We start from the raw sequence: 25,728 nt of genomic DNA on the forward strand, positions 1-25,728 counted from the left end.
CTAAAGGATCTAGAAAAAGAACAAAGCCCAGAGCCAGTGGAATGAAGGAAATAATAAAAATTAGAGCAGAAGTAAATGAAATAGAGATTTAAGAAACAATAGACCTGATCAATGAAACCAGGAAATAGTTCTTTGAAAAGATTAACAAAATTGATAAACCTTTAGTAAGACTTACCAAAAAAAGAAGAGAGGATTCAATAAATAATAAAATCAGAAATAAATAAAATCAGAAATGAAGGAGGAGAAATAACAACCAATACCACAGAAATGCAAAGGATTTTAAGAATATTATTAAAAACTATATGCCAACAAATTGGGCAACCTAGAAAAAATGGATAAATTCCTAAGAAACATATCACCTTCCAAAACTGACTCAGAAAAAACCAGAAAATTTGAACAGACCGGTTACTAGCAATGAAATTGAATCAGTAATAAACTCCCAACAAACAAAAGTCCAGGACCTGTGGATTCACAGGTTAATTCTACCAGTCATTTAAAGAAGAGTTAATACCTATTCTCAAACCATTCCAGAAAATAGAAGAAGGAAACTTTAAGATTCCATAATGCCACATTACCCTAATACCAAAACTGTATAAAGACATTACAAAAAAATAGTATTGTAGGCCAGTATGTCTTATGAACATAGATGCAGAAATCTTTGACAAAATATTAGCAACCTCAATCTAATAATACATTAAATAAAATTATTCACCATGATCAAGTGGGATTTACTCCCGGGATGCGAGTGTGGTTAAATATTTGCAAATCAACATGATACATCACATTAACATGCAAAAGGATAAAAACCATATGGTCATCTCAGTAGATGAGTTTTTAAAAATTATTTTATTTTATATTTAAATTCAATTAACATTTAAGGCTACCTTATGGTTTCAGAGGTAGAGGTCAGTGACTCATCAGTCTTCTATAACACCCAGTGTTCATTACATCACATGCTCTCCTTGATGTCCGTCACCCAGTTACCCCATCCCTCCATCCCTACCCTCTTCCAGCAACCCTTGGTTTGTTTCCTATGATTATGAGTCTCATATGGTTTGTGTCCCTCTCTGGTTTTATCTTTTTTCCTCTCTTTCTCTTTGATTCTCTGTTTTGTTTCTTAAATTCCACAAATGAGTAAGATCATATGATAATTATCTTTCTGTTATTGACTTATTTTGCTTAGCATATCCTCTAGTTCCATCCAATTGTTGCAAATGACAAGATTTCTTTTTTTTTTTAAAGATTTTATTTATTTGACAGACAGAGATCACAAGTAGACAGAGAGGCAGGAAGAGAGAGAGGGAAGCAGGCTCCCTGCTGAGCAGAGAGTCCGATCCAGGGCTCCATCCCAGGACCCTGGGACCATGACCCGAGCTGAAAGCAGAGGCTTTAACCCACTGAACCACCCAGGTGCCCCAAGATTTCTTTCTTTCTTTCTTTCCTTTTTTAAAAAAATTTTTTTTAAGATATCATTTTCTTCATGGCTGACTAATATTCTGGTGTGTGAGTGTGTGTGTGTGTGTGTGTGTGTGTGTATACACATACATACCACATCTTTATGCATTCATCTGTTGATAGACATCTGGGCTCTTTCCAAGTTGGTTATTGTGGACATTGCTGCTATAAACATTGGGGTGCAGGTGCCCCTCCAGATCACTACATTTGTTTCTTTGGGGTAAATCCCTAGTAATACAATTGCTGGGTTATAGGGTAGCTCTATTTTCAGCTTTTTGAGGAACCTCCATGCTGTTTTCCAGAGTAGCAGCACCAGTTTGCATTCCCACCAACAATGTAGGAAGGTTGCCCTTTCTCTGCATCTTCACCAACATCTGTCATTTTCTGACTTGTTAATTTTAGCCATTCTGACTGGTGTGAAGTGATAACTCATTGTGTTTTTGATTTGTATTTCCCTTATGCCTAGTGATGTTGAACATTTTTTCGTGTTGGCTATTTGCATGTCTTCTTTGGAGAAATGTCTGTTCATGTCTTCTGCCCATTTCTTGCCTGGATTATTTCTTTCAGTGTTGAGTTTAATAAGTTCTTTATAGATTTTGGGTACTAGTCCTTTATCTGATATGTCATTTGAAAATATCTTCTTCTATTCTGTTGGTTGTCTTTCGATTTTGTCAACTGTTTTCTTCACTGTGCAAAAGCAGTCATAGTTTTAATTTGCATTTCCTTAATGTAAATGGTATTGAACACATTGTTACGCCCCTATGCCCCATCTCTGTTCTAGTAAGAGAAATGCTGGGGTTTTATTCATTTTTCTGATTGGGTTGTCTTTTTTTTTTTTTAAGCTATTAAGGTTTCGACGTCCTTGTGTGTGTTAGGTACAAGTCTTTATTGGATATAAGGGTTGCAAAATTTTCTTCCAGCCTATAGCTGGGAGAGAGAGGGACCCATCATTGCTGCTGTAAGGAAAAGTCCAGTTACCCTGTGTGGTCTCCACACAGGAAGGGGTAGCTCCTTATCAGACATCATGGGTTAAAAATAGGTCCTGGGCCCCTGCTTGGCCATCTCTAATACCTTGGCTTAGATGTTGGGGTGTCTTGTCATTTAGCAAGGATAGAGGTTTAGGCTCCTCATTTAGCCTTTTCTGATATGAGAAAAGCAGGTGTTTCCCACCCCCCCACCACCACCACCATGTGTTTGGCTGGAATAGAGCAGTTATGGTCTAAAAGTTTTCTGTCTTGTTAGACTTTGCTTTTACTGTTTTGTTTGTATTGTTTTGTTTTGTTTTTTAAGCTAACGAGGGTGGGTTTTTATTAGAGACTTTGTCTATGCCCCTTTTTTCCTATGTTGCTGGCCTCTTTAGCTCCTAAATCCGGAATATATGAGTTACAAAGAAAACCCAGGGATTTCACTACCATGTCCTTCCTCTGGTCCCAGAATCCCTAGCCCACCTGCCTTCTCTCCATCTTTCAGATAATTCTTATTTTTTTTTATATATAATGTCTAGGACTTTTAGTTACACTTATCAGACAAATAGGAGAAGGTACAACTACTCCATTACATCAGAAGTGACAGCATAATTTTAGGTATTTTTATTTGAAATCAAATGTGGCTGTTATCATCAAATAGGATGCCAGGTAATGACTTCATAGGTAAAACAGAAATCTCAAAGAAGTTTTATCTTTATGGTAGCTTAGCTTCTGATCCAGTACCCCAGAAAGAAGTACTCGTTCTTTTTCCTATTTTTAGGAATAGTCCTTTACTTATTCTTTTTTTTTTTTAAGACTTTATTTATTTGAGAGAGAGAGACGACAAGAGAGAGCATGGAAGGGGAGAAGGTCAGAGGGAAAAGCAGACTCCCCATGGAGCTGGGAGCCCGATGCGGGACTTGATCCTGAGACCCCAGGATCATGACCTGAGCCAAAGGCAGTTGCTTAACCAACTGAGCCACCCAGGCGCCCCTCCTTTCCTTATTTTTATTGGTATAATATTAGGGTATAGACCAAGCTTCTGTAACAAAGAGACCCCCAAATGCAATGGCTCACATATGGTAGAATTTTATTTTCCTTTTTTATAGTAGTCTAGGATAGGAAGAGGAGCTCTGTTCCTTAAAGGTATCCAAAGACCCAAGCAGACTTGGCAGCTAAGCCATTTGCACACATGGCTTCTGAGATTGTTCTAGATACTACCGTTTTCAGCTGGCAAGAGTAATGCTGATGATAGTGATGGTGATAGTAGGGGAACATCGAGGTCAAGAATTTGATTTTCTAAGGACAGGGGGCGTTATTTATACTTACTGCTTTTGCTCATATACCATTGGCCTAAACTTAGTCATAACGGTCACACCTAGGTAAAGGAACCTGGAAAGGTCTCCAGTTTTGTGGCCATGTGGCCAGCAAAAGTTGGGGTAAGGGACCTCTGTTACTAAAAGCAAATAGCTGAGAATACTGAGGGACCAAAGTAGTCTTTACTTTTGTTAGTTTAGTGAAACATTTTTGAAAAAAAAATGTTTAAGATTTTATTTATTTATTTGACACAGAGATCACAAGTAAGCAGAGAGGCAGACAGAGGGAGACGGGGAAGCAGGCTTCCTGCTAAGCAGAGAGCCCGATGTGGGGCTTGAGATCATGACCGGAGCCGAGGGCAGAGGCTTAACCCACTGAGCCACCCAGGCACCCCTAGTGAAACATTTTTAGAAGAAATTAACAATGAAAGAAGGAAGAAAAAATGTTCATCATCACTAGCCATCAGGGAGATTCAAATCAAAACCACATTGAGATACCACCTTACACCAGTTAGAATGGCCAAAATTAGCAAGACAGGAAACAATGTGTATTGTAGAGGATGTGGAGGAAGGGGAACCTTCTTACACTGTTGTTGGGAATGCAAGTTGGTGCAGTCACTTTGGGAAATAGGATGGAGCTTCCCTATGACCCTGCAATTGTACTTTTGGGTATTTACCCGAAAGATACAGATGTAGTGAAAAGAAGGGCCATCTGTACCCCAATGTTCATAGCAGAAATGGACACAGTTGCCAAGCTTTGGAAGGAACCAGGGTGCCCTTCAATGGACGAATGGATAAAGAAGATATGGCCCATATATACTATGGAGTATTATGCCTCCATCAGAAAGGATGAATACCCACCTTTTTTAAAGAACATGGATGGGACTGGAAGAGATTATGCTAAGTGATATAAGTTAAGCAGAGAGATTCAATTATCATATGGTTTCTTTTGCTTATGGAGCATTAGGAATAACATGGAGGACATGGGGAAAATGAGAGGAGAAGGGAGTTGGGGGATATCAGAGAGGGACATGAACCATGAGAAACTGTGGACTCTTAGAATCAATCCGAGGGTTTTGGAGGGGAGGGGGGGTGGTTGGGTGAGCTTGGTGGTGGGTTTTATGGAAGGCATGAGTTGCGTGGAGCACTGGGTGTGGCATAAACAATGAATTCTGTTACACTGAAAAAAAAATTTTTAAAAATGAGAAAAATTTTAAAAAGAAAAAATAATAAATGTACCGTTCCGGGGGGGATCTATGTAGTCTTAGTTATCATGAGCCATTTTATCCTATAGTTAACTGTCCTTTTTGTTATGTTCCTACCTGTTTTATTGTAATAGATCAACAGGACCTTTATGGTCAAATCTTAGCCTGGATTATGTAACTGGTTTATATAAGTATTCGGACTACAAGTAAGAACCTGTTTATATCTTCTAGGGTGTACGGAGTCCACGGGGAATAGGATGCAAGCCAGAAGCTGTATGTAGTCACATTATTATTGAGAGCCATGAAAAAGGATGTTTCAGGACTCTAACTGCTGAACAACCACAATTGGATAGTCACCCTTGTGTTTTCAGATCTGCTGACCCCTCAGAAATGATCAGAGGACAACGGAGTCCATCATCATGGAGAACCAGACACATCGACCTTTCCAAATCACTAGACCAGAGTAACCCCCATTTCCAAGTTTGGAATTCCTTGCAGTTACGAAGTCATTCCCCATTTCAAAACTTTACAGCTGATGACTTCAGAATTAGCCAGGGTCTTCGAATGCCATTCCATGAAAAGATAGACCCTTGGCTCTCAGAATTAGTAGAACCTGCTTCTGTGCCATCTGAAGAAATGGATTGTCATTCTTCATCACAAATGCTGCCCCCAGAACCCTTGAAAAATTTTACTACTTCCATCACTTTTTCATCTCACCGACATTCTAAATGCTTTTCAGATTCCTCTGTTTTTAAGGTTGGTGTTACTGAAGGTAGCCAGTGTACTGGAGCCTCTGTGGGGGTATTTAATTCTCATTTCACTGAAGAGCAAAATCCTCCCAAAGATCTAGAACAGAGAACCTCTTCCCCTTCGTCATTTAAAATTGTTAGTCATTCACCAGATAAAGCTGTGACTATCTTAGCAGAAAGTGGTAGACAAAGCCAAAAACTATCTGTTGAACATTCTCAGCAAGAAGAAGAACTCTTAGAAAGATCAGATTTTAAAGGCAGTGATTCTGAGCCCAGTACCAGTGAAAAGGGTAGCAATGTCAAGGAAGTTCATTTTTCTGATAACCATACCTTCATTAGAATGAGCAGACCTAGTTCCACACTAGGAGTAAAAGAGAAGAATGTAACTATAACTCCAGATATTGCTTCGCACATTATTCTTGAACAACGAGAGCTCTTTGAACCAAGCAAAGCCTCACATGCGGATCACCATGTGAGAAAACATTCTCCCCCTCCTCAACATCAGGATTACATAGCTCCAAACCTTCCTTGTCGCATTTTTCTTGAAAAACGAGAACTCTTTGAACAAAGCAAAACCCCACATTTAGATCATCAAATGAGAGAAAACCACTGTCCCTCTCCTCAAAGTCAGGATTATATAGCTTCAGACATTCCTTCTTCCATTTTTCTTGAACAACGTCAGCTCTTTGAACAAAGCAAAACCCCAGATGTAGATCACATGGGAAAATACCATTCCCCTCTTCCTCAAGGTCAGGATTATATAGTAGAAAAGAATAACCAGCATAAGTTTAAATCATACATTTCCAGTATGATAAATGTTGAAGCCAAATTCAATAATGTGGTGTCCCAGTCAGCCCCAAATCAGTGTACATTAGTAACATCTGCATCTACTCCACCCTCAAATAGAAAAGCACTTTCTTGTGTTCGTATAACTCTTTATCCCAAGACTCCTTCCAAGTTGGATAGTGGAACCTTAGATAAAAGATTTCACTCATTGGATCCTGCTTCTAAAACAAGGATGAATAGTGAGTTTAACTCTGACCTACAAACTATATCTTCAAGATCATTGGAACCAACCTCCAAATTATTGACCGGTAAACCTGTAGCACAGAATCAACAATCTTTAGGTTTTCTAGGACCTAAATCTTCACCGGACTTCCAAGTTGTACAGTCTCCTCTTCCAGATAGTGATACTATTTCCCAGGACTTGAAAACCATACTTTTTCAGAATAGCCAGATAGTAACCTCAAGGCAAACACAAGTGAACATTTCAGATTTGGAAGGATATTCCAGTTCAGAAGGGACTCCGGTATCTGCAGATCGGTGAGTCTCAATGCGATGACAAGCAAGCTGATGGAATTTGTGATAGAGGGTTTTAAATACTTAAGCAAATGTAAGTTCTTGGGGGAAAGGCAGTACAATTTTTCTTAAGGGAGGTTGTAACTGACTATTCTAGAAGTCTTTCAAGACATAAATGCCTAGGTAAAAGAGAATGTCTGAAATTAATGTATTTATAATTTCAGAGGGCTTTTGACAAGACTTGGCATTGAGTGTTTCAAAACATCACATTACTTTGGGAAGAGTCTTTGATCATCCCATCATACAATTTACTAATTGTTTATTGTATTGGAAATACGCTGAACACCAGGCTTTGGGATATGTGCATGTGCTCACTCTCTTGCTTGTTTGTGCATGTTCTCTCTCTCTCCCTTCTTGGTTTCCATTTCATGATTCTCCTTAAATATTTAGTATTTATAATGAAAAGTAACTTTCCAGCAGAGAATCCTGGCTTACATCACTTTAGTCAAGTTATCAAGGCTAACATCACCAGTAATGCATGTCAATATAATGTTCTCTTTGATGTGATACCCCACTTTACAGTGTATTATAGGGAAGGAAACCCAGGTCAGGACTTAAATGCATTACATTTATACTATTCAGACTAATTTTAAGACTATCATTAATTCAGTTTTACATTTTGAATCCTTTAAAATACAGCTAAACAGAATTACCCTGCGTGTTTCACGGTCTACCTGATAGTTGAGAAAGCAGCATATCGTAGTGAAGAGCCTGGGCTTGTAAAGAAGGAAAGGGAAAAAAGGTTTGTTCAGCATCCATGTGTGGTGGTCACGGCAGTGAGGGACTTCTGTATGTTATCTCATTTAATGCTCATGATATCCCTATGAGGCAGGTTTTTTATTCTCTGGGAAACCAAGATGCAAATATTGCTACTTAGTCAGCAGACAGTATGGTCTCACATAATGCTGGGTTTGGGGAGGTTTTTTGGCCTTTTTTTTTTTTTTTTTTAAATATTTATTTATTTATTTATTTTGAGGGTGGGAAGGGTCGGGGAAGAGGGAGAGAAAATCTCAAGCAGGCTCCCTGCTGAGTGTGGAGCATGACAAGGGCTTACTCTCACACCCTGAGATCATGACCTGAGCCGAAACCAAGAGTCAGATGCTCAACCTTCTGAGCCATCCAGGTGCCCCCACACATACTGCTGTTTGTAAGCAACAGAATAGGCATTCTAGTGCAGTCTGTTTAAAGCAAGAGGTCATTCACTGCATGGTAGCGTCTCCCCAAATCTTGAACCCTGCTTTCAGCTTCTCTATCAGCTATTCTTCTGAACAAGTCATTGAATATCTTTGGTACTCATATGTGGATAATGGTGGGAGGAAAGGCTTGAAAAGCTGCCGGAAGGCCCCTTATAGCTCTAAAACTTAGTGATTTAGATTGGATTGGGCCTGAAAAACAGGGCCAGTCTCTGCTTTCAGTATTATAATACTGAATTAGAGTTGAATTCCTCAAATGAGAAGAAAATAATAGGTGACTATAAATATAAACTAATAATAATGCCATTTGTCTAGAACGTACTAAATGCCATCTGTTATAGTAGATGTGGATATCATTTTATACTTAATATAAACATCAGGATTTTAAAATCCTTAATAGTTGGAGAAATTTAATGTTTGGCCCAATACCAGTGCTTGGCTATTGTTAAGTGTTAAGAAGTGGCATTTGATTCTAGTTTGAATCTAGTTTGTCTGACTCCAGAGTCCATAGTAGTTCAAAGGGTACCTGGGTGGCTTAGTTGGTTAAGCATCTCCCTTCAGCTTTGGTCATGACCCCAGAGTCCCAGGATAGAGCCCCACATTGGCCTTCCCTCTCAGCAGGGAGTCTGCTTCTTTCTCTGACCCTCCGCCCTCTTGTGCTCTCTCTCTCAAATAAATAAAATCTTTAGAAAAAACAACAGTAATTCAAACCACACACACACACACACACACACACACTAATCTGTATACATATGTGTGTATACATATGAATAAAATGTGTAAGTATGTGTGTATTGTTTTAAAACTTCTTAATTTTGAGATTAAGTTTACAGAGGTGTTAGAAAAATAGGAAATTTCTTGTATTATTTATTGCTGTGTAACATATTACTCTAAAATGTAGCAGCTTAAAACAATATTAATATGAGTTTCTATGAGTCAGAGATCTGGGTGAGGCTTAGCTGGGTGCTTTGGGCCCAGGGTCTCTTACAGGGTTGCAAACAAGGTATTGCCTGCAGCTGTAGTCCCATATCAAGGCTTGATTGAGAGGGTATGCTTCCAGGCTTGTTCACATGGCTTTTGGCCAGAGACATCATTCCCTTCCATCCATAAGGCAGCACAAATATGACAGCCAGATGTTCCTCAGAGTGAACATGTGAGAGAACAAACATCATAGTCTTTGCAACCTAACTTTCTATGTGAATCTCACCACTTCTGCCACTTTCTCTTCAGTAGAAATGAATCACTATTTACTCAAGGATTCGGGATTACACAAGGGTGTAAATACCAGGAATTCAGAGATCATTGGGGAATATCTTAGAGGGTGCCAGTATATCCTTTACCAAAGATTCCTCTATGTTAACATCTTGCCATAACATCATAACCATAAAACATTTAACCAAAACTGAGAAACTGTCCTTCATATAAAATTATACCTAAAATATAAACTGATTTGGATTGGATTTCACCTGATTTTTCCACAATTGAACATTTTTTGCTTCAGATCCAACCCAAGATGCCACCAAGATTCCACCTTGTGTTACAGTTGTCATGTCAACTTTATTTCCTCCACTCTGTGGCTGTCCTTGTTTTTATGACATTGACACTGAAGAGAAGTGATTACTTATTTTGGAGAAAATTTTTACTTAGTTTTACCTGATGTCTGGGGAGTATATTGAGATTATGCTTTTTCTTTTTTTTTAAGATTTATTTTTTAATTATTAACATATAATGTATTATTTCAGGAGTACAGGTCTGTGATTCATCAGTCTTAACATTATTCACAGCACTTTCAGTGCATCTCATTAGGGAGCAGCACATTAAGTTGATAAGCATTACTGGTGATGTTAACCTTGATCACTTGGCTGCAGTGGTGTCTACCAAGACTCTCCACTGTGCAGTTACTGTTTTTCCTTTGTATAAATACTAGGTATTTGAGGGAGAAACTGGTAGACTGTGTAAACATCCTGTTTCTGCTTAAACTTTGATCCCTAATTTTAGCATCCATCACTGGATCTTGCCTGTAGCAATTATTACTCTGGTATTCTAATGGAGTTTTTATATTTCTTTCATTCTTATTAAGTGGAATTTTTCTATAAGCAAGAGCTATTGTTCCTTCTCCATTTATTTATTACTTTATTAATGTACATCAGTATGGATTCCAGGGCATTTATTTCATTCTCTGGATTGTAAGCAATACTACTCAAATTAATTCAGTTTTAGCTATTGAGAACATTTTCATGTTGGCTATTGTACCCTGCACTAGCCCCTCTGCCGCCCCCATCAACCATTTCTCCCAAGAACTCTTGTTTCCTGTTCCCTCCCTCCCTCCATCCCTTCCTCCCTCCCTTCTTCCTTGTTTTACCTTTCATTTCTTTTTTCCTTCTTGAAAAAAGGATTTGTTTTTTTCTAGCTTTTTTGACACATAATTTACATAAAACATTGTGTAAGTTTACTAAGATTTGTAGTGTGTTGATTTGATGCACATATATTGCAAAACAATTACCACTATACATTAGCTAATACCTCTGCCCTGTCACATAATTGCCTTTAAAAAAAAATTTACTTTTTGCGGTGAAAACATTTAAGGTTTTCTGTTTTAACGACTTTCAAGTGTATGATATTATTGTTAGCTATCATTACAGTGCTGTGCATAAATCTCCAGAACATCTTCATCTTCTAGTTGGAAGTTCATATCCTTTGACCACAATCTCCCCATTTCTCTCACCCTCCAGTCCCTGATCACTACCTTTCTACTCTTCTACTCTCTGTTTCTAGGAGTTTGGCTGTTCTGGATTCCACATATATATAATACAGTTTCTGTCTTTCTCTGTCTGACTTTTTCACTTAGCATAGTGCCCTTAAGGTCCATCTGTGTTGTTGCAAGTGCAGGATTTCCTTCTCTTTAATAGCTGAATAATATAATACTATATATAATATATAGATACGTATAGATAGCACATCTTTATCCCTTCATATATTGATGGACACTTGGGTTGTTTCCAGATCGGCTATTATGAATTAATGACGTAGAAGTGTAGATCTCTCTTCAATATCCTGTTTTCATTTCCTTTGAATATATACCCACAAATGAGATTGCTGGCTCATATGGCAATTATGTTTTTAAGTTTTTGAAGAATCTCCATACTGTTTTCATAGTGGCTGTATCAGTCACATTCCCACCAACCAGTAGTGCACAAGGGTTACCTTCACTGTGTATCCTCACCAACATTTATCTCTTGGCTTTTTTTTTTTTTTAAAGATTTTATTTATTTATTTGAGAGAGAGCACGAGCTGTGGGGAAGGGTGGAGGGAGAAGGTGAAGGAGTCTCCCCACAGAGCAGGGAGCCCTATGTGGGGCTCAGTCCCAGGACCCTGGGATCATGACCTGAGCTGAAGGCAGATGCTTAACCGACTAAGCCACCCAGGTGCCCCTTTCACTTTTCTTTTTGATAATGGCCATTCTAACAGGTGTCAGGGAATAATAGCTCATGGTTTTCATGGAGCTAGAGGGTTGTGTTTTCCTGATGACTAGTGATGTTGAGCACCTTTTCATGTATCTGTTGGCCATTTGTGTGCCTTCTTTGGAAAAATGTCTGTTCAATTCCTCTGCCCAATTTCATTTTTTAAATTTTTATTTGAATTCCAGTTAGTTAACATACAGTGCAGTTCCAGTTTCAGGTGTACAAAATAGTGATTCAGCACCTCCGTACAACACCTGGTGCTCATCACAACAGGTGCACTTACCAATTTCCCTAACGTACCCAACCCATTGCCTCCAACCACCTCCCTGCTGGCAACCATCAGTTTGTTCTCTATAGTTAAAAGTCTGCTTCTTGGTTTGCCTCTCTCACATCCCCCCACCCTTTGCTTATTTGTTTTGTTTCTGAAATTCCACATGAGTGAGATCATATGGTATTTGTCTCTGACTAACAAGTAAATAATCCCTAGCTCTATCCATGTTATTGCAAATGTCAAGATTTCATTCTTTTTATGCTGAGTAATACTCTGTTATATGTATATATACACCACATGTTCTTTATCCATTCATCAATTGATGGACACTTAGGCTGTTTTCGTAATTTGGCTATTGTAGATAATGCTACTATAAACATCAGGGTGCATGTATCCCTTTGAATTATTGTTTTTTATTTTGGGGGATAAATACCCAGTAATACAATTGCTAGATGGTAGGGTAGTTCTATTTTTCACTTTTTGAGGAACCTCCATATGGTTTTCCACAGTTTGCATTCTTACCAACAGTGCAAGAGGTTTCCCCTTTCTCCACATCCTCAGCAACATCTCTTATTTCTTCTGTTGTTGGCATTAGCCATTCTGACAAGTGTGAGGTAATCTCTCATAGTTGTGACTTGCATTTCTCTGATAATCAGTGATGTTGAGCACCTTTTTGTGTCTGTTGGCCATCCATAGGTCTTCTATGGAAAAATGTCTGTTCATATCTCCAGCCCATTGTTTAAATTTTTTTTTAAATTTATTTGACAGACCTCTATCACAAGTAGGCAGAGAGGCAGGCAGAGAGAGAGGAAGGGAAGCAGGGTCCCTGCTGAGCAGAGAGCCCAAAGTGGGGCTCCATCTCAGGACCCTGGGATCATGACCTGAGCCAAAAGCAGAGGCTTTAACCCACTGAGCTACCCAGACACCCCTCCAGCCCATTGTTTAATTGGGTTATTCATTTTGGGGGTGTCAATTTGTTTGTTTCTTTATTATCGAGTTTGTATGAGTTCTTTATATATTTTGGATATTAATCCCATATCAGTACATGGTTTGCAAATATTTTCTTCCATTCTGTAAGTGGCCTTTTTATTTTGTTGATTGTCTCTTTTGATGTACAGAAGATTTTTTGTTGACACAGTCCCACTTACTGAGTTTTGTTTTTGTTGCTTGTGCATTTGATGTCACATTAAAAAAGTCATTGCCAAGATTAATGTCAAGGAGTTTTTCCCATATGTTTTTCTCTAGTACTAATTTTCAGGTTTTGTGTTTAACTCTTGTCCCATTTCAAATTAACGTTTGTGAGTGGTATAAGATACGGGTCCAGTTTCATTTTTCTGCACATGGTTATTCAGTTTTTTCAGGACTTTTCCTCATTGAGTATTCTTGGATCCCTTGTCAGATATTACTTGACTGTATGTGCAGGGAAGTATTTCTGTGCTATCTATTTGGTTCATTTGTCTGTGTTTCTGTTTTGATGCTACTACCATACTGTTTTGATTACTGTAACTTTGTAGTGTAGTTTAAAATCTTGAAGTGTGATGCCTCCAGTTTTGTTCTTATTCAAAATTTCTTTGGCTGTTTGGGGTCTTTTATGGCCTCATACAAATATTTTTTAAATTTAATTTCATTTTTTTCAGTGTTCCAAAATTCATCGTTTATGCACCATGCCTAGTGCTCCATGCAGTACGTGCCCTCCATAATACCCACCACCAGGCTCACTCAACCCCCCCCCCACAAACCCTCAGTTTCTTTCTCGGGGTCCACAGTGTTTTATGGTTTGTCTCCCCCTGCAATTTCCCGCAGCTCACTTCTCTTCATCTCCCATGTCTTCTGTGTTATTCCTTATGCTCTGCAAGTAAGTGAAACCATATGATAATTGACTCTCTCTGCTTGACTTATTTCACTGAGCATATCTCCTCCAGTCCCGTCCTTGTTGGGATTCATTCTTTCTGATGGAGGCATAATACTCCATTGTATATATGTACCATATCTTCTTTATCCATTCATCCATTGAAGGGCATCTTGGTTCTTTCCATAGTTTGGTGACTGTGGTCATTGCTGCTATGAACATTGGGGTACAGATGGCCCTTCTTTTCACTGCATCTGTATCTTTGGGGTAAATGCCCAGTAGTGCAATTTCAGGGTAATAGGGTAGCTCTATTTTTAATTTTTTGAGGAATCTCCACACTGTTTTCCAAAATGTTACACCAACTTGCATTCCCACCAGCAGAGTAAGAGGGTTCCCCTTTCTCCACATCCTCTCCAACACTTGTTGTTTCCTGTCTTGTTAATTTTGGCCATTCTAACTGGTGTAAGGTAGAAGCTCAATGTGGTTTTAATTTGAATCTCCCCGATGGCTAATGATGGTGAACATTTTTTCATTTGTCTGATAACCATTTGTATGTCTTCATTGGAGAAGTGTCTGTTCATGTCTTCTGCCCATTTTTTGACGTGATTATCTATTTTATGTGTGTGGAGTTTGAGGAGTTCTTTATAAATCTTGGATATCAGCACTTTGTCTTTAGTGTCTTTTGCAAATACCTTCTCCCATTCCGTGGGTTGCCTCTTTGTTTTGTTGACTGTTTCCTTTGGTGTGCAGAAGCTTTTAATGTTGATGAAGTCCCAAAAGTCCGTTTTCGCTTTTGTTTTCTTTGCCGTTGGAGACATATCTTGAAAGAAGTTGCTGTGGCTGATATCGAAGAGGTTACTGCCTATGTTCTCCTCTAGGATTTTGATAGATTCCTGCCTCATGTTAAGGTCTTTTATCCATTTCGAGTTTATCTTTGTGTATGGTGTAAGAGAATGGGCTCCATATAAATTTAAGAATTTTTTTTTCTCTTTGTGTGAAAAATGCTAGCGAGTGTTGATGGGGGGATTACATTGACTCTATCAAGGGCTTTAGGTAGTGTGGACATTTTAACAATATTAATTCTTGTGCACGAACATAGGGCATCCATTTTTTTTCTGTGTGCCTCAGTTTCTTCTATCAAAGTCTTGCAGTTTTCAGGGTACAGATCTTTCAGGTCATTGATGATTAAGTTTGTTCCTAGGTATTTTATTGTTTTTGATACTAGTGTAAATCTGGGTTGTTATTTATTTTTTTTTCAGATATCTTGTTGTAGTGTATAGAAACACTAATCATTGGTGAAATATTTAAGATTTGATTTGGATGCCTTTTATTTCTTTTTCTTTCCTGGTTCTCTAGCTAGGACTGTCAGTACTATGTTAATAAGAATGGTGAGAATGGTCACTTTTATCTTGTTCTTGACATTAAAGGGAATGCTTTTACCAGGCACCACTGAGGTTGATATAAGCTGAGGGTTTGTCATATATGACGTTTATTATGTTGAGGTACCCAATTTGTTGATAGTTTTTATCATGAGTGAATGTTGTGTTTTGTCAAATGCCTTTCTTGATGTTTATCTTTCACTCTATTAATGTTGTATATCACATTTTTTTACCTGCTTATGTTGAACTGTCCTTGCCTCCCAGGGATAAATCCAAACTGATCATCGGGTAGAATTCTGTAAATGTACTGTTGAATTTGATTTGCTAATATTTTATTGGGGTTTTTATGTCTGTATTCAGGGATAGTGGTTTGTAGTTTTCTAGCAATGTCCTTACCTAGTTTTGGGTCAGGGTAATGCTCACCTCATAAAATGAATTTGGAAGTGTTCCTTCTTCTCCAATTTTTGGATGAGTTTCAGAAGGATTGGTGTTATTTCTTCTTTAAATGTTTGGTAGAATTCACCAATAAAACCTTCTGGTCCTGGACTTTTTTTTTTTTGTTTGGAGGTTTTTGATTACTGATTCAATCTCCTTACTCATTATTTGTGTGTTCATGTTTCCTATTTCTTCATGATTCAGTCTTGGGAAGTTGTATGTTTCTAAGAATATATCTTTTTTTCCCCCTAGGTGCTCCAATTTGTTGGTATATAATTGTTCCTAGTAGTTTCATGATTCTTTGTATTTCTTTGGTATCACCTGTGATGTCTTCTCTTTCATTGTTTATTTTATTCATTTGTGACTTTTCTTTTTTCCTTAGTCTGGTTAAAGATTTACAATTTTCTTTATCTTTTTGGAAAAAAAAAACCGTTCTTAGTTTCATTATCTTTTCTGTTGTTTTTCTGAACTTTATTTCATTCATTTTTTCTCTGATCTTTGTTACTACCTTCCTTCTGAGTTTTTTCCTTGAGGTGTAAGTTAGGGTATTTGAGACCTTTCTCTTTTCCTTTCCTTTCTTTTCCTTTCCTTTCCTTTCCTTTCCTTTCCTTTCTTCCTCCTTTCTTTTCCTCTTCCTTTCCTTTCCTTTTCAGGAGAGAGAGAGTGTGCATGAGCAGGAGGGAGGGGCAGAGGGAAAGGGGGAAAGAGAATCTTAAGGTCAATTAATGGGGCTCAGTCTCACGACCCTGAGATCATGAACTGAACTGAAATCAAAAGTCAGACGCTTAACTTACTGAGTGAACCAGGTGCCTCAAGACCTTTCTTTTTTCTTAATATAGGCATTCATCACCATAAACCTCACTCTTTGAACTGCTTTTGCTTCATCCCATTGATTTTTGTATATTGTGTTTCCATTTTCATTTGTTACAAAATATTGTTTTGCTTTCTCTTTTTTTTTTTCTTTTGATTTTTTTCTTTAACATATTGATTGTTCAGGACTATATTGTCTAATTTCCATGTATTTTAGAGATTTCCTGTTTTCCTGCTGGTATTAGTTTCTAGTTTCATATTATAGTGGTGGGAAAAGGTACTTGGCATGATTTCAGTCCTCTTAAATCTGCTAAGACTTGTTTTGTGACCTAATCATATGTGCTGTTCTGCAAAATGTTCTGTGTGTGCTTGATAAGAATGTGTGTTCAGGAGCTGTTGGATGGAATATTCTATATATGTCGGTTAAGTCCATTTGGTCTAAATTATAATTCAAGTCCAACATTTTCTCACCTAGAAGATCTATCCATTGTTGAATTGGGGTATTTAAGAACATAAAAGTGCAGGGGGCAAAATGATAGTGATTTTGTGTGTGATCAAACTTGTTATTATATAAAATAGGTTGTTAAAACTATAAGAAGTTTTATGTAAGCTTTATGGTAACCACAAGGCAAAAACATGGTAGATTTGTGAAAAATCTGAAGGGAATCAGAACATAATCTTCTGAAAAATCAACAATTCACAAAAGGCGGCAGCAAGAGAGGAAGAAATGAACAAGGAAACTGCAAATCAGCCAGAAAACAAATAATGAGATGGCATTAATTCTTTACCTATCAATAATTACTCTAAATATGCATTGATTGAATTCTCCAATTAAAAGACATAGAGTGACCGGATGAATTGGGGAAAAAAAAAAGAACCAACAACACGACCCAACGAAATGCTGCCTACAAGAGACTCATTAGCTTAAAGACACACAGGTTTAAAGTGAAGAAATGGAAGAAGATACTCCGTGCAGGTGGTGACCAAAAGAGAGCAGGAGTAGCTATATTTATACTTATATTGGACAAAATAGACATTAAGCCAAAAGCAGTAACAAGAGACAAGGAAGGCCATTATGTAATAATGAAGGGGACAATTCATCAAGATTGTATAACAATTGTACTCCCAACATTGGAGTATCTAAGTGTATTAAGCAATTACTAAACATATCTGAAAGGAGAAATAGATAACAATACAATAATAGTAAGGGGCTTCGGTACCCTCTGTTGACCAGTGGAGAATAGTATTTAGAAACAAAGGTATAACACCAGATTGGCTCATTGTTACTAGGATGTCACTGCTTCTAGTAGTTACTCAAGCTAAGAATTATATGTATATATATATTAATTCATACATATACCTACTTCTCTACTTATTCCTGTCTCTGTCAGTATATGTGTATGTGTTTGTGTTTATCTGTATATTTAAGTATTTTTTATTATTTACTTATTTAAAAAGATTTTAGGGCACCTGGGTGGCTCAGTGGGTTAAAGCCTCTGCCTTCAGCTCAGGTCATGATCCTAGACTCCTGGGATCTAGCCCTGCATCGGACTGTCTGCTCAGCGGGGAGCCTGCTTCCCTTCCTCCCTCTCTCTCTCCCTGCTTGTGATCTCTGTCAAATAAATAAAAAAATAAAATCTTTAAAAAACAATAAAATAAAGGATTTTATTTATTTGACAGATGGAGATTACAAGTAGGCAGAGAGGCAAGCAGGGTGGCAGGGGGAGAGAGGGGAAGCAGGCTCGCTCATCGGGCTCTCTGCTCAGCCCAATGCGGGGCTCGATCCCAGGACCCTGAGATCATGACCAGAGTGGAAGGCAGAGGCTTTAACCAACTGAGCCACCCCGGCGCCCCTTTAAGTATTTTTTAAACCACTAGTCAGTATTGATACCCTCAACTGATCTAGAGCCACAGAGTTGATTCAGGCCTCTTACCCTTATTTTTAACTTATTTCTTCAGTGGTGATACACCTGGCTCTCATTATCTACAATATATTTACCCTTGTATTTAATTAGATAGTTTCAGAATTCCTAACCCATACTCTGGTGAAAAACATTTAGTCACTCAGGTGACTAGATGCACTATAGCATCTAATCAAAACATTGCTGATGTTTCTTAGGTCATGTTCTTTTTTTTTTTTTCCTATACCCTTCTGTGATTCATTTATAATACAGTTATTATCATTTGTCACATCCTGCATTCTTTTTTTTTTTTTTGGTACAAATTCTCCATAAATTTTAATGTATATGTGTATTTGTGTAGTCATCATCATAATTACAGTACATACAGTTTCATCTCTCCAAAAACCTTCTTTGTGCTATCTTGTTACTGTTACAACTCACAGCCAGCGGTAAGCCCTTGCAATCACTGATCTGTCCACATCCTGCATTCTATCTTTGTTCTTACATCATGGTTCATTTTAAAAAATTTACATAGTTTAAAACTTACATTTTGTGATGTACAACTCTTATCAATTATGATAAATCCACCATCACAGTTCATACAATGTTTTTCCATCAGTCCCCAAATTTCTACATGCCTTCTATTTATGGACAGATCCCTCCCTTGACACTTGGTAATTCCTGGTTTGTTCCTTCCACTGGTTTTGCCTTGTGGGGCATTGGTGGTTCAGTGGTAGAATTCTCGCCTGCCACTGGTTTTGCCTTCTATAGTGTCATATAAATGAAATAATAAATATGTAACAGCCTTTATGTTTAGTTTCTTTTACTTTGTAAAGCACATTTAAGATTCATCCCTCCTTTTTGTGAAGCAGATTTTTTGCTTTTTATTGCTTTATTGAAAGCAGTGATATTTTATTACTCCTTTATATTACAATCCTATTTTATAGATTACCATAGTCTGTTTATCCATGCATTCACTCTTTGGAGTGATTGCACTTTGGGGTGATTACAGTTAGAGCAATAAACCTTTGTGTGCTAGTTTTTGTTTCTGTAGGGTAAAAACTCAGGAGTGGGATTACTAAGTCACGTGGTATATGTGTGTATTTAATCTTACAAGAACTGTTTATTTTTGCATTTCCACTAGCATTGATACGGGTTTCAGTTACTCTACATCTTTGCCAGCATGTGGTATTGTCCACATATTTTAGACATTTTTATATGTGTACAGTGATAGTTCAACATGTTTTTCATTTGTATTTCCCTAATGGGTTTTCCTCATTTCATGTGATTTTTTTACCATCCTCTTTGGTGAAATGATTTTTTAATAGGGTTTTATTTTCTTACTGTTGAGTTCTGAGAGTTTTGGATAATGTGTTTTGGATATAAGATCTTTGCTGGATATGTTATTGGCAAATATCTTCTTGTAGTATGTGACTTATCTTTTCATCTACTCAGTGGGTCTTTCACAGAACAAAGTTTTTTTAAATTTCAGTGAAGTCCAAGTTTACTCATTATTTTATGGCTCATGCAATTAGGCTGACAGTCCTTTTCTTTTAGTACTTTAAAAATAGTCTACTTCTGTCTGAATTTCATGGTTTCTGATGAGAAATCTACAGTTGTGGAATCGTTATTCCCATATAAGCTATGGGAATTATATGTTCCCATATAAGAACAATGTATCATTTTTCCCAGATTGCCTTTTCATTTGTTTTGCTTTGAGTCAGTTCGTTATGATGTTTCTAGGCATGGATTTCTTTGGTGCATCATGTTTGAAGTTTGCTGAGCTCCTAAGGGTTTATAGTTTTCATCATATTTAGGGAGTTTTAGCCCTTATTTCTTCAAACATTTTTTCTTACCACATTCTTCCTCTTCTCTTTCTACATCTCCAAAGACACAAATGTTAAACCTTTTGGTATTATCTTGTAAGTCCCTGAAGTTCTCTTGATTTTTTTTTTCCCAATATTTTTTATCCTCTGTTGTTCAGCCTAAATAATTTCTATTGATCTGTCTTGGAGTTCACTAAGTCTTTCCCCCAACATTTCCATTCTGCTGTTGAGCTCATCCAGTGAGTATTTTATTTTCAGTTATATCATTTTTTAGTTTTAAAACATCTTCCATTTCTTCTCTAGATCCTCTCTTTCTCTATATATTCTGAGACCTGTCTTTCCATTTGTTTCAAGGGTATCCACCCTTACTTGTTGGAAGGATTTTATAATAGCTTCTTTAAAGTTTTTGTCAGATAGTTCTAACATTTCTTTCATCCTACATTGGTGTCTGTTGATTTTCTTTTCCCATGTGAGTTGAGATTTTTCTGGTTCTTCATATGCTGAGTAGTTATTGTTTGTATTTTGTAATATTTTGAAGTAACTAGTCTCATTTAAATCCTATAGAAAATTTTGATATTTTTGTTTAACTGGGCAATCAGCACATTCACATTCATATTACAAATTCTTACCTGCCTTCTGTGGGTTATAGTTCCATGTGAGTTCAGTTTTCAAAGTTTTTGCACTGCTGTTCAGATCTCACCTGTGGCCAGTCTGAGACTTGGACTATAGTCTGTCTCATACTTCTGTGCTCAAAGTATAGGTATGCTGTTTAGGTTCAGATCCACACACACAAATGGCTCAGGGATAGGCCCAGGAGTTTATAACATATGTTAAGGAGTTTCTTTTCTCTTTACAGTTTTTCCTTTAGCTCCCCTTTCCTGGCTCTCCGGACAGAAAGCAGGAGCTTAATTTACTCCTCTCTCCTGTGTACTTTGTGTCAGTTGTAGGTGGCTTAGTACAGAGGGAACCAAGCCTCCTCTGTTGGAAGAGGAAAGTTTTCCTTCTGTAATTTGTGTTATTGAGAATCATTTTCTTAGATATTCCAGCACCATTTTTGAAATTTTATTTCCTTTTTGAATTTAGTTATAACCTTTGTCAGAAGTCAGTTATGTGTGGGTAAACATAATTTTACTCTATTCCTCTAATATATCTATTTTTATAGTAATACCATGATGTCTTTTTTTTAAGCCACGATTTCTTGATTACTATAGCTTGATATTAAGTCTTGAAATCAGGTTATGTCCTCCTCCAACCTTGTGTTTATTTTCAACGTTACTTTTGCTACTATAAGTCCTTTGCATTTCAATATAAATTTTAGAATAAGCTTCCTAATTTGTACGTTAAAGCTTCTTGCGATTTTGTTTAGTATTGAATTGACTCTATAGATCATTTTATGAATGATTGATTATCTTAAGAATATTGAGTCCCACACATGAACAGTTTTTCCCTCTTATTAATGTCTCTCAGTAATAAGTAATTTCCAGTATTTAGATCTTGCACATCTTTTGTTAAATTTAATCCTAGGGACACCTGGGTGGCTCAGTTGGTTAAGCAGCTGCCTTCGGCTCGGGTCATGATCCCGGTGTCCTGGGATCGAGTCCCACATCGGGCTCCTTGCTCAGCAGGGAGCCTGCTTCTCCCTCTGGCTCTGCCTGCCATTCTGTCTGCCTGTGCTTGCTCTCTCCCCCTCTCTCTCTGATAAATAAATAAAATCTTTAAAAAAAAAATTTAATCCTAAATACTTGTGTTTTTTAATACTATTGTATATGGTGTTTCAGAATTTATATTTTCTAGTTATTTATTGCTTGTATATAGAAATACTGTTGTCAAGCCAATTTATATATGTTAACAAGTTACTTTTCATTTTTAATTTTTTACTTGTTGGATCAGAGCTTCCTATGGGGTAATTGAGGGCAATGGATTCTAAGACCACAGAGAATTTAAGTAAGCTAATATTTCCAGTGGTTAAGTTGAGGCATACCTGCTGTCCTCTATTTTATATTCTGTAACTCCCTTAAGATTTAGGGAGTGTCTTATCTAAATTTAATGAGATCTGCAAGTATGGTATTTATTCTTAGTAGACAATCTTATTGTCAGGGAACAAGCAGAGCAGTTTTACTTCTTCCTTTTTAATCTTCATGGGTTTATTTCTTTTTCTTGCCTAATGCACTGGCAAGGACATTCAATATAATATTAAGTAGAAGTAGTAAGAGTAGACATCTTGCCTTATTCTCCGTTTTGGGAGCAGGGGGAATTAGGTTCGTTTTTCTCAAGTGTGATAGTACCTGTAGATTTTGAAAAAAGACTTATTTACTTATTTGAGAGAGACAATGGAGGAGGGGCAGAGGAAAAAGGGGAGAGAGTCCTAAGAGGAGCGCAGAGCCCAGAGTGGGGTCCATCTCACCACCAAGAGATCACATCCTGAACCAAAACCAAGAGTTTTGACTGCCGCCACCTGGGCACCCCTAATAGATGCCCTTTATCAGATTAAAGATTTTCTCTTATTGTCTACTGTGAGTTTTTATCATGAGTGGGTATTGGATTTTGTCAAATGCTTTTCCTGCTTTGTTGAGGTAATCATAGGTATTTTCTTTTTTTAAAATCAGTGTGGTAAATTACACTGATTAGATTTTGAATGTTAAATTTATCTTGTGTTATTGGGATAAACTTGCTTGCTTATGACATATTGTCCTTTTTTTACATTTATTACTGATTATAGTTTGCTAATATTGGTCTATAATCTTTTTGAAGTGTCCTGATATCAGTTATGGTGGCTTCAAAGAAGAACTGGGAAATAGTCATTCTTTTATCATTGTCTGAAAGAGCTTGTGTTAGATAGGTATTATTTGATTTAAATCTACCATATCACATTTTTTTTCAATTTATTTATTTTCAGAAAAACAGTATTCATTATTTTTTCATCACACCCAGTGCTCCATGCAAGCCGTGCCCTCTATAATACCCACCACCTGGTACCCCAACCTCCCACCCCCCCCCGCCACTTCAAACCCCTCAGATTGTTTTTCAGAGTCCATAGTCTCTCATGGTTCACCTCCCCTTCCAATTTCACATTTTGCTTTCTATTTGTGCATATAGATTTTGTCCATTCTTTCCTGCCATCTTTTTTTTTTAATTTACCCTGCATCTTTTATTATTTGCCTTATTCTTCTTATAGGCCTTTTATATACATTCTTTATTTTTAATAAAGAAATGGGATGATTCCTACCCCAAATTTGGTTCAGATATGTCAGCTATGACATTTCTCATACTATGAGAATTTGAGAAGAAGTTTATTACTCACACAGGAACTTTTAGGGTGAGCTGGATGAATACAAACAGGTCCTGGCTAGCTTTGGCAAAGCAGAATGAGTGGATTGGGCTTATAGTGGCTAGGAAGTAGAAAAGGGTTCTATGTGTGGGATGTTAAAATTTTTTTTGGTGCCAAAGAAAGAGATACTCACATTCAGACTTTCTTACCAGCCTGTCCAGATGTAGGGCCAAAGGCAATGCTTAAAAAGAAGTCATTAGTGAAACATCAAAAATGGAATCAGACTTTATTACAGTTGTAGAGATTACCCTAATCATCTTAATTTATGTATTATCCTTTGTTGCTAGACACAGTTTACCCAGTATTTTATTTAGGATTTTTACATCTATGTTCATGGGGGATATTCAACTATAATTTTGTAATATCTTTGTCTGGTTTTGGTATGAGCATTAGGTTGACCTCAGAAATATATTAGGATACTCTGAAAGAGTTTGTATAAGATTAATATTCTCTCTTTCTTAGGTATTTGGCAGAATTCACCAGTGAAGCCATTGTGGCCTTGAGTTTTTAGTACAGATTCAATCTAATAGATAAGACTCTGCAGATTTTCTTTTTTTTTTTGATGTCAACTTTGAAAGTGTTTTTCAATAATTTTTTTTTCCATTCTAACTTGTCAGAATTTGTTGATAGGAGTTATTTTCATATCTTCTTATCCTTCCAATTTCTGAATCTTTAGTGAAATTAGCTTTTTTATGTCTGATATCAGTGATTTTTGTTTTCTCTTTTTTTACTTGCTTGATTTTTCTAGGGGTTAAGTCATTTGGGTTTTGTTGACCCTCTAGTGTGTGTTTTCTGTTTTTAAGGTTTCAGCTTATATATATATTTTTTCCTTCTGTTTGGGGTTTTAACTTGTTGGTCTTTTTCTACATTTCTGAAAATAAGTACTCAATTTTTTTTCATATTCATTAACATTTAGCCTTTTTTTGATATAAACAGATTTTTATGTAGTTTCTCATCACCATCTTTGCTCTAAATATTTTCTCATTTCTATTACAATTTGTTGTTATTGTTCCATGGGCTATGTAGAGATGTGTTTCTTAATTTCCAATTACATGAGAACTTTCTAATTATTTATTTCAAGTTAATTCTATTGTGGTCATTGAGATTATATTCTAAATGATTTCAACATATTTAAATTTCTTAGAATTGCTTCACTTTACAGTATATTTTTATTTTGATCAATGCACAGTTGAAGGGAGTATGTATTCTGCAGTTCTTGAATGTAATATCTATACATGTCAATTTGGTCCAGTTGATCAAGTGTTATGTTGAAATCTTCATTTTTTACTGAATTTTTGTCTGCTTGTTTAATCAGCATTTGAGAATATTATGTTAATATTTCCTTTGTTTTCCTTAACTATTTGGGAGTAAGTTGTTGACATACTGCCCCATCACTGTATCATTTCCTGTAAAAAGAACATATTCCTACATAACCCCAATAAAGCCATGAAAATCAGGAAATCAATATCAGTGCTCCATTACAGACACTATTCAGGTTTTCTGGTTGTTCTAGTAAGGATTTTTATAATAAAAGTAGGCAGTTAAAAATCACATGTTGCATTTAGTTGTTAGGACTCTAATTTCCTTTGGTCTGGAACATTTCTTTAGTCTTTCTTTGACTTTCTTGACCTTCTGAAGATAACAGTTCATTTACTTTGTAGAATTTTTCTCAATTTGGATTTCTCTGATGTTTATCATGATTAGGTTTGGGTTAGGACTATCACAGAAGTGACACTGAATTCTCATCATAGTTAATCAGATGTTGCACAATTTTTGTTTGTCCCACTGCTGACTGTTACGACATTAATTACTTCAGGTTATGGCTGCTAAGTTCCTTCACTGGAAAGTTACTCTTTTTCCCTTTGTAATTACATATTTTGTGGGAAGTATTTTGAAATTATGTAAATATCTTACACCTTTGCAGGTTTGGGTTTATTATATCCATACAGGATCATGCTTTCTTATTTCATTCGTGGGTCTGTTTCATTATTTCTTCACTTTTTACTTTAAAAATATATAGACTCACAAGAGATTACAAAAATAGTTTAGAGAGTCCCAGGTTCCCATCACTCAAGTTCTCTTACACAATATCTTATGTAACTTCAGTACATTATCAAAATGTACATGATACAATACAGATAACTAGACTATAGACCTTCAAGAGATATCACCAGTTTTTGCATGCAATTGGTTTTTAAAAAATATATATGTGTATAATTATATGAA

General features: G+C 36.7%; 1 protein-coding gene across 6 annotated transcripts in view; it reads left to right on the forward strand.

The window, feature by feature from the left end:
* ALMS1 (ALMS1 centrosome and basal body associated protein) overlaps positions 1–25,728 on the forward strand; it is a 214,362-nt gene that overhangs the window by 104,353 nt on the left and 84,281 nt on the right. For all 6 annotated transcript variants that reach the window (XM_044261390.1, XM_044261388.1, XM_044261389.1 and 3 more), the window contains one exon: positions 5,173–7,013. In XM_044261390.1, coding sequence (XP_044117325.1) covers positions 5,173–7,013 — 1,841 coding nt within the window. The remainder of the gene's footprint in view (positions 1–5,172; positions 7,014–25,728) is intronic.

This window comes from Neovison vison, chromosome 8, assembly GCF_020171115.1.
Source record: "Neovison vison isolate M4711 chromosome 8, ASM_NN_V1, whole genome shotgun sequence".
In the NCBI taxonomy this organism is placed as follows: domain Eukaryota; kingdom Metazoa; phylum Chordata; class Mammalia; order Carnivora; family Mustelidae; genus Neogale; species Neogale vison.